Genomic DNA, 9,597 nt, shown 5'->3' on the forward strand with positions numbered 1-9,597 from the left:
ATTTATAACATCGGAAAGTTTAATCTTATTTTGCTATAGTTGTTCCAATTCATAATTTTTTAAAAATAAACAATTAAAAATATATCTATAAATTAATAATTATTAATTTACACTATAAAATAATAATTATTAATTTATAAATAAATTAATATCACTATAAATTAATAAAATGTCTTAGTTCCAACATTATTAATTTATAGAGGTTTTACTGTAACTTTGAGTTGCAAACCAGTACGAACTAGCCAAAATACCTCATATTTTATAGTTTAAAGTATTAAAATTTTGTAGAAATATCTCTATCTATTTACGCTTATTCAAAAAAATAACATTAGTTACTGAAAAGATTTTAGAGATCGAAAACTTAGTCACGATCTCGTAAACAAATGATTATTTGTATAGTTTTTTAAGAAAGGTATCACGAAAACGTGTTTTTTAACTGATTCAAAACTTATATCATTAAAATTACTCTATTAAGAAAAAATGATATATTATTATTTCTAATTACTTTATATATGGCTGAAAAGGAAATAATACTTTTTTTTTTTGGTTTTAATGTGAAAAGGAAATAATACTTAATAAAATTATAGAGTCTGAGCTAATTTATTAAAGCTGTTGATAAAGAAAGAAGTGCATAGAGGACTAGTTAAGAAGTAAGATTATTATCTTCATAATATCATATCATGTGATCATATATCTCCGTCATTCTTGAAAACTTAATATATAAATATTGCAACACAATCTCAAATATCTCGACAGTAATTGTCTCTTCTTAGTAATATCACAATATTATACACGTGATCAAAAGTTCTTTATTCTCACAACACTATTACAATTTTGTGACTGATAAAACGCATCTCCCTCTTTTTTTTATGCATCGGTGAAACAATATTGACGACAAAAACAATTTTGAAGCCAAAAACATTCAAAATTGTAAATGTAAAAAACAAACAGCCGAAATTAAAATCCATGGAACTAAACCAAAGTCCAAACGTAATTCTCACATAATGTGGTTATGACTTATGAGCGTGATCATGACGATCAAGTCCAAAGAAATTAAGATTTTAATAAAACATCGCAGAGATCGTGATCAAGACGATTCCGACCAAGCCTGTTCCCGCGAGTTTGCTTGCAGTTGCAGCATCCTTGTCAGATTCGGTTGGTACTAGAAATGGCAAAACAAACATTTTTAGTTAAAACTTTTAAAACCTAAGAAAAGATATTGCAATGTAACCGTTCGATTTAAGTAAAAACAATATTGCTCAACACTTTCCTCGTAATTCGTTACGATTAACACTGAAAACAATAAGTAATAACTCAGAATTGTTCCCCTATTCCTACCAAAAAAAAAAAAACATAGTATAAGAATTGTTCCTACCTGGACTTGGTGCTTTCGTCTGCGGCAAAGGAGCTTGAGCTAGTTTAACCAAAAAAAAATAGAAAAAAAAATTTGAAATTCACTTAAGGAAACGTAGTGGCAAAACTTCAGATAAGTGATATACATATTTAGCGCATGATGTTTTTTAGAGATATGTTTAAAATGGTTAAACTCATATTAGGAATGAACATTAAACATATACAAAAAATGAACCGACATATTGCTATCTAGTGCATATAATCGATAAAGACTGTAACCAAAACGTTACCAGTAGTTTTGGAACACAAGTTTGGATCGGCGGTGAGTCCACAAGTTTGGGAGAAAAGAGCGTTGAAGGTGGTAACATTGAAAGGGACAAACAACATAGGGCTTTTGATAAATTTGCAAAGACAAGATAGCTGCGTGTTCACCGCAGTCTCTATGGCAGTGCAGCATTCCGGCGACGGAGTTCCTCCCTGAATAATTGCTGGAGCACAAACAGCCAAACCCGAAGTACAGTTCATAACCTCGTTGATTGCAGGACTAGGAGCCAGCGGGATATGTGGTCCCTGTCCTGAAACAGTCGTGGCTACCATCAACAGTGTGGCTAAGAGGAAGATCACGGCGGTTATCTGAGCCATTATTAATCGTCAGTGGATCGCTTTAATCCGATTGTTGTGCTTTCTTAACTAGTAATTTATATACACAACACAACCGTTAAAACTATAGTTTTAATTCACATTATGATATACACCGTACCCTAATTGACATAGTTTATTCGTGGACTTTTGTAACAGAATGACTTATTCAGTTCCTAAAGTAAGATAATTCTTTGCACGAAAAATTTTATTAGGAGCTAATGGTCAATGTTTGATCTGAATTTTCTTTTTGAGTTTTTCAGTTTCGAAAAGAAAAAGTTCAAATTTTAAATTAATCTAATACATAAATTTGGTATTGTGTTGGTTTTGGCTCAATTTTTTGGATTTTAGAATATACAAAATTAGTTTTCAAAGTTTCATTTTTTCGTTAAAAAATAAAAATATAATTCGTTTTTAAAATATAACTTGTTCGATTTATTTTAATCCAATTTATTATTTAGTACTTTATCATAACAAAAAAAAAAAGAAAAAAAATTGTCGTTAAACTTGGTCTACTACAGCGATAAATATATTTTTTTTTCAAAGTTTTAGTTGCAAGTTGATCAAATGGAGAAAAAAAATTAACCAGCAAATAAATTCTCTTTTTTTTTTTAATTAGTAAGAGGTTCGAGGCCTAGACCCGTACATCCCCTCAGACCAGGGACCGGAGCATTTTATATGGTCCCCTCCCAAGCAATAAATTCTCTTTCGTAGAAAGATAACATGAATTTCCCTGAATAATATAAGACTAGATTAGGACCCGTGCTACAGCTAGCACGAGTTGAAACTCCTTTTATTTATATTATAATTTTAGAATAAATAATTTATATGATTATTTTTAAACATTTTATTGGGTAAAACATTATGCAATAAAATCATATGCTAAATATAATGACTTGAAAAAATATCTATTTTGTAAGTTTTATATTGTTAATTTTGTAATTTTATGTATGAGAAATGGTTATGTTGTTGTTTGCTTTTATTTTAATTTTTGAACATGTTTGGTGAAAGTTTTTTAATATTACCCGTACTTAGTTAAGATTTTATTATCAGCTGCATAATAAGATCTCGGAAATCACGATTAAGTGTGATAAATTGCCAAGATTTTATTTCTTTTTACGTCTAAAAATATATTTTTATGCCTAACAATATATATTTTGTAACAATACATGGAATACTAAAGATTTTATTTAGGAAAATTTATAAATCATTGGAATATTCTCTTTAAAAATATTCTTTGGGATATTCTTAAATGTATTCATATAGCCCACAGATTGATCAATTAATTATAACGTTTTTTGTAACCAACCTATAACCTATTTTGTAACCAACTTATAAAAATTATATAATCTAAAAAAAGGTTGAATACTTTCGTTTTATTATATAGGGGATATCGAGAGAGTATCATTATGCACGTCAGAATTGGTCACTATGATAGTTTACTACGCCGGCATGGCATGATATTAAACTTATTAGTTGATGCTATGTATGAAGAACATATGAATGAATGATATAATCAATATATAATAACTGTTGATGAATACATGATGTTAATTTAGGGGTCTTATATATTTTAAGTAAATAACTTTTAAAATCTGCTGTGAATTAGAAGGGTAATTTTTTTTTTCTTGAATAAATAGCAAAAACAATGGATTTTAAAAACCCAATATTTTTCATTGGTAGTTCCACACGACACCTACAAAAATCAGTGGCTATGTACCTTTATTATTTACAAAACTAGGATTATACTGCGTGATGAGATTTTTAATCTTGATTTGGGTAAAATACTAGAGAATAACCTGGGACATATATTTTGGGTTCTCATGGTTTAGGTCATAGATGGGAAGTTACAGTGGAACATATAGAGAGAAGGTGAAATGGTACGTATGCTCTTCGGATTCGCTATCATGTAGCCGATGTTGATGATGACAAGGATAAGAGTGCAAATAGACTTCCCATTGTATTGTTAACTTGTATGATCTCAACCGTGATAATTAGTTTTTCACCATTTGAGACATTGACTTGCTCTGTACCAATCCAGAAGAAGTCAAGACGAGTTTTATACTATTGGTTTCCAAACTCAGTAGGAAGTTTTTTTTTTTTTATCAGATAGTTACATACCTGTTTTGAGTGATTCTGTTAGTGTGGACCAAAACCTAAAACTTGTCAAGATCACTACAGAATCCAAAACTAGTCTATGTCAATAACATCTGCATTTTGATGTCAAAATACATGGTAGAAGGATGATCCTTGATCAACAATAATCAAACACAGAGAGAGAGAAATCAAACAGAGTTTTAAGAACACCAAACAACCTTCTTAGTCTGGAACTGGAATCAGACTTGGAACGTACACATAGCTACAAATAAACGGGTCACCGTAGTGATCAGATCCATGGCGTCCTGTCTCGATTTGTTTTCTGATCCCACCTTGATCAATTTGGTAAAAAGTGATGCAAGCCCACCACTTATCATCATCTTCCGTGACATATCCTTCGCACCATGCCATGATAATTTTGTGATTTCCAATGGAGTATCCCGGACGAGCCATATCAATATGGAACTGTAACAACGGAAGCTGAGGGCATTAAAATATTTGGTAAACGAAACAACTCCATCACTCAACTTGTTTGTCACCCACACCTCAATCTCCGTTGATACTTCTTCGTCACCATGTTGTATATCTTGTAGTAGTAAAGAGAGCCTATCTCCACTGAAACAGCCTAATCGTCTAGTCTCCCGGGTACTAGGACAAACACATACGTTCTTGAACGTTTCCATGGTGAAATCAAAACTTACAACATATGTGGCAGCAATCCAATACATATTACCCTTCACTGACACACCTTTGCAATCAGTATCTATATCCAAATCGACCTTAGCATCAAGAGTTCTCCACGAATCGCCCAAAAAAAATTGTGAAAAATCTTATACTTGGAAAAAAAAAGGAAAAATAGATGTTTGATGGAGAAAAAATAAATAATTAGCAGAATAGCTGTTTGATGGAAAAAAAAAGGAATAATTAGGAAAAGTATATCTTATTATATAAAGTTTGGTTTTCAAAGTTACTCATTAACACGATCGTGACACGTGTCAATTGTATGGTTAAGATGTTGACACATGTTAATCTAAATTTATCAAAACATATTCTAAAAAGGATATAAAAAACTAAAAAAAAAAAGAAAAGCTAATTTAATTGAAATTCTTTTTAAGAAAAAACCTAATTTTATTGGGGATTTTATTTTTTTAAAAATGAGTATAATTTCATATTTTTCTGTCAAAAAACGAGCTAGAAATTTAATAATCTTAATTTTAAAGTCTAAACCTTCTTACCTCTCCCTATGAATGTTAAGATTTGACTACTTGGTCGGTCTGTTGTGGTCGAATGTTGACAAAAAAAAGTTTCAACCTTGAGATATTTCAAATGCATTAATAAGATATGTGACATGCTATTAATTGATTATATTGAAATATGTTTATAGTTTTTTCTTGAAAAGCAAAATGCAAAAAAAAAGTAATTAGAAATCTATATAATACCAATATACATATGTATATTAGAAAGAATACAAAAAAAAAAAAAATAAATAAGCTTTTAATAGGTGTAATCATAGTTACAAATACTTTATAATAAAACAATATTTTAAGTGTGGATCTTTAAAATATGTTGTTTTGTATATTTTGCTAAATATTTCCGTTCTTTGTTTGTAAGATAAGTATACATTTATGGATAAATTATAGAATTAAGTATTTTTTTCAAATATTTGTATGGACTACGGACTTATAGTTCGTACTTGCGTTTTTGGGTATTTTGTTGGAATGATAATTTTATCCTTCTTTAGAACTACAAGAAATTTTTGAATTTTATTGTTCTGTTTCTGTGTATTTTTGAATGATATGGGTTTGTAAACTCCTTTACTTAGACAAACACAAATTTAAACCTTAAAAATCTTAAAGATTAAAATTCGATTAAACAAAAGAGACAAGAGGCCAAATAGTATATAAGATAAAATGGAGATGAACATGAAGATATTTCGATAATTCGATTAAGCAAAAGAGACAAGAGGCCAAAGAGTATAGAAAATGAAATGGAGATGAACATGAATTAGAGATTTTGATTCGCTTTGAAAGCAAGAACATCAAACATTTGAGCTAATTAATTTGGGGGGAAATTGAAATTTCTTATTTTGATCTGATCGATGTCTAAGATTGGTGCCTTTGGGTTCTCTCTACATTATTTCCTTAGTATCTTTGATTCAAGACGCGATTAACTAAATTTACTAGGTTCATCAGAAGAAATGGTGTTATGGTGATATTTTGTCTATCATAACTAATTTTTGTCTATATGTTTATTACTATTGACCGTGATCATCTTAGTCCGAACAAGTATGGGTCGTCCGTACAACTATGCTGAGGCCGTCCGTACAACTATGCAATAAGGCCGAGTTATCTATGAGTGTATGGAAGAGTGAGGAGGCCTGGTCGCTTTAAGCCCATGAGAAGGTTCGAGATTCTCCTTGTAGCCGTTAGAGAAAAAGAAAGAGAGGAGTCACGGGTTTTGCTTCTCTTAAGGAAACAAGGAAGGGTCGCTTTCACTCTTGGGAATAGCCTTCCCTCTCTTCTTGTCCCTATCACTTAGGCGATCGGTTGTAAAGGGTGTAGCCCTAGTTTTCTTTAGTATAAATAGTCTTATGTTAACATTTGTAAAGATATACATATGGAATCTTATTCTTACATTATTCTCTTTGCCGACTTCTATCAATCTCTTCCGCCTAAAACCAACATGGTATCAGAGCATGTTTTTCGATCTTTGATTCTCTAAACCTACTCTTATTCTTCCTTATACTCTCATTTCTTCAATCTTACTCTCTATTCTAGTTATACTCTTGTTCTATACTCGCTACTCAATATTCTCAGTTTTTTTTCTCTCTCTCTCACAAATCTCGCTCATGGACACTACCAAACCTATTGTTACTCCAGTGGTCTTAAAAGGGGCCAACTATTTGTTGTGGAAAAGAACCACAAAGACCGCGCTGAGTGGCCGGGGACTATGGATCCACGTTGAAACGGATCAACTCCCCCAGAAAGTCACCAAGAACGACTGTAAAGAAGAAAAGGAAGAAGACAAGAAGGCTGAACTCGAGAAGGAAGTCAAATGGTTCCAAGAAGATCAGACCGTGCTTGCCATTCTTCAGAATTCACTTGATGCACCAATCCTTGAGGCATACTCGTACTGTGAGACGGCTAAGGAATTGTGGGAGACACTTGCGAACGTGTAAGGAAATGTGACCAACTTGACCCGAGTGTTTGAAGTTAAGAAGGCCATCAACTGTCTTCACCAAGAAGACTTGGAGTTCACAAAGCACTTCGGCAAGTTTAGGTCTCTTTGGGCCGAACTAGAGATGCTTCGACGAAGCACAATCGATCCGGCTATTCTCAATGAAAGAAAGGAACAAGACAAGGTCTTTGGCCTTCTTCTCACTCTGAATCCGGCGTTCAACGACCTTATCAAGCATATCCTCCGTGGTGACAAGCTCCCTACCCTTGAGGATGTATGTTCTCAAGTTCAAAAAGAGCAAGGGTCGCTAGGCTTGTTTAGCGGTAAGGAGGATTTGGCTACGGCTAATAAGGGGGTGTACAAGCATGTGGACCGGAAAACAATGGTATGCGACCATTGCAAGAAGAGGGGCCATCTGAAAGACAAGTGCTGGATTCTTCACCCACACCTCAAGCCGGCGAAGTTCAAGGCTAATCTATCGCAAGAAGGATCGAGCGGTCAAGGCACCGGAGCAGCAAACCAAGGAGGTGCGGCAGCCACGGCCATGGCGGCTTCTCTTGGAGACCTGGTGAGAAAGTCGGACCTAAAGGCCCTCATCAAATCCATTGCCGCACTAAAGGACTCTGGTACCACTTTCTTTGCTTCAAAACCTAGTACCTCACTTGTTGTTGACTCGGGTGCTTCTCACCATATGATTAGTAACCCTAGTCTTATACACAACATAAAACCGGCTCTAGGTAATGTTATTATTGCTAATGGGGACCGAGTACAGGTTAAAGGAATAGGAGAACTAAAACTGTTTGATAAAAGTTCTAAAGCTTTCTTTATGCCCTCATTTACCTCTAATCTCTTATCGGTGAAGAAAGCTACTATAGATTTGAATTGTTATGCTATTTTTGGACCTAATAGTGTACATTTTCAGGATATTGAGAGTGGAAAGGTTCTTGGAGAAGGAAATGCTAGAGGAGATCTCTATGTCCTAGAGAAAGCTTCAAGTCCTTCTAAATCGTTTTCTTTTATTTCAAGTCTTAATAGTAGTTTAAGTGATGTGTGACATGCTAGATTAGGCCATCTTCACTCTCGTGCATTTGAATTAATGTTGCCTAATGTCTCTTTTGATAACTCTACTTGTGAGTCTTGTATTCTTGGTAAACATTGCAAGTCTATTTTCCCTAAATCAAGTACTATTTATGAACATTGCTTTGACTTAGTACATTCTGATGTTTGGACATCTTCGTGTCTATCTAGGGATAATAACAAGTATTTTGTGACCTTTATTGATGAGAAATCTAAATATACTTAGCTCACCTTGTTACCATCTAAAGATTGAGTCTATGATGCCTTTGTAAATTTTCAGAATTATGTTACTAATCAATTTAATGCTAAAATAAAGGCACTAAGATCGGATAATGGAGGTGAATATACAAGCCACAAACTTAAAGAGCACCTATCTAAGCATGGAATCCTTCAACAGACCAATTGTCCATACACGCCTCAACCAAAATGGAGTGGCTGAGAGGAAAAATCGATACTTATTGGAGGTGGCGCGATCAATGATGTTTCATTCGAATGTCACTAAGAGGTTTTGGGGAGATGCGGTCATGACAGCGTGTTACTTGATCAATCGGACACCAACAAAAGTCTTAAATGACATATCACCCTATGAGGTACTAAACAAAATTAAACCTTCTCTTGATCACCTACGCGTGTTTGGGTGTGTTTGTTTTGTCTTAGTACCTGGAGAACAAAGGAATAAACTTGAGGCCAAGAGCACTAGAAGTATGTTCATCGGCTACTCAACAAGTCAAAAAGGGTACAAGTGTTACGATCCGATCACTGGCCGCACCCTGATCTCTAGAGATGTGAAGTTTCTTGAACAACAAGGTTATTACGACAAGAGGGGCTGGGAAGGTTTAAAAGACTTATCTCAACCCAACTCTGACCGAGCAGCCAACTTGCGGTTCCTTCTTGACCATCTGGGCATCACCAAACCAACACTACCTGACGAACAGGACACCACAAATGTCGACCCATTACCATCATCAAGTCAACCAGAAGATGGGCAGGCTGAAAGTTCCCCATCGGACCAAGTTCCTGAACCTATAGTCCCAACAACAACGACAGCTCCTACCGGACAACCTCAGATCGGACCGACCTTGGCACAAGATGACTTGACCCGTAGAGAGGATAGGGAAGACCTTCATGATCAACCAGACCAGCTTTCTACTCAGCCACTACCTCGGCGAAGTAAACGAATCTGATCCCATCCATCTACATGGAAAGATAAGAGGGTATACTACAACAACCAGGCTGTGGCCCACCCTATCCAGG

At 34.2% G+C, this 9,597-nt stretch overlaps 1 protein-coding gene across 1 annotated transcript; it reads right to left on the reverse strand.

The window, feature by feature from the left end:
- Positions 1–745: 745 nt before the first annotated feature.
- On the reverse strand, positions 746–2,066 carry LOC104707528 (non-specific lipid transfer protein GPI-anchored 24-like). The gene is made up of 3 exons (XM_010423901.2): positions 1,644–2,066; positions 1,376–1,414; positions 746–1,162 (listed from the first exon to the last, which is right to left on the reverse strand). The coding sequence occupies exons 1-3, from the start codon at positions 1,993–1,995 to the stop codon at positions 1,062–1,064; spliced, it is 492 nt and encodes a 163-aa protein (XP_010422203.1). The 5' UTR covers positions 1,996–2,066; the 3' UTR covers positions 746–1,061.
- Between the last annotated feature and the right edge of the window lie 7,531 nt (positions 2,067–9,597).

The sequence above is a fragment of the Camelina sativa genome, chromosome 8 (assembly GCF_030686135.1).
Source record: "Camelina sativa cultivar CO46 ecotype springtype chromosome 8, ASM3068613v1".
NCBI lineage: Eukaryota > Viridiplantae > Streptophyta > Magnoliopsida > Brassicales > Brassicaceae > Camelina > Camelina sativa.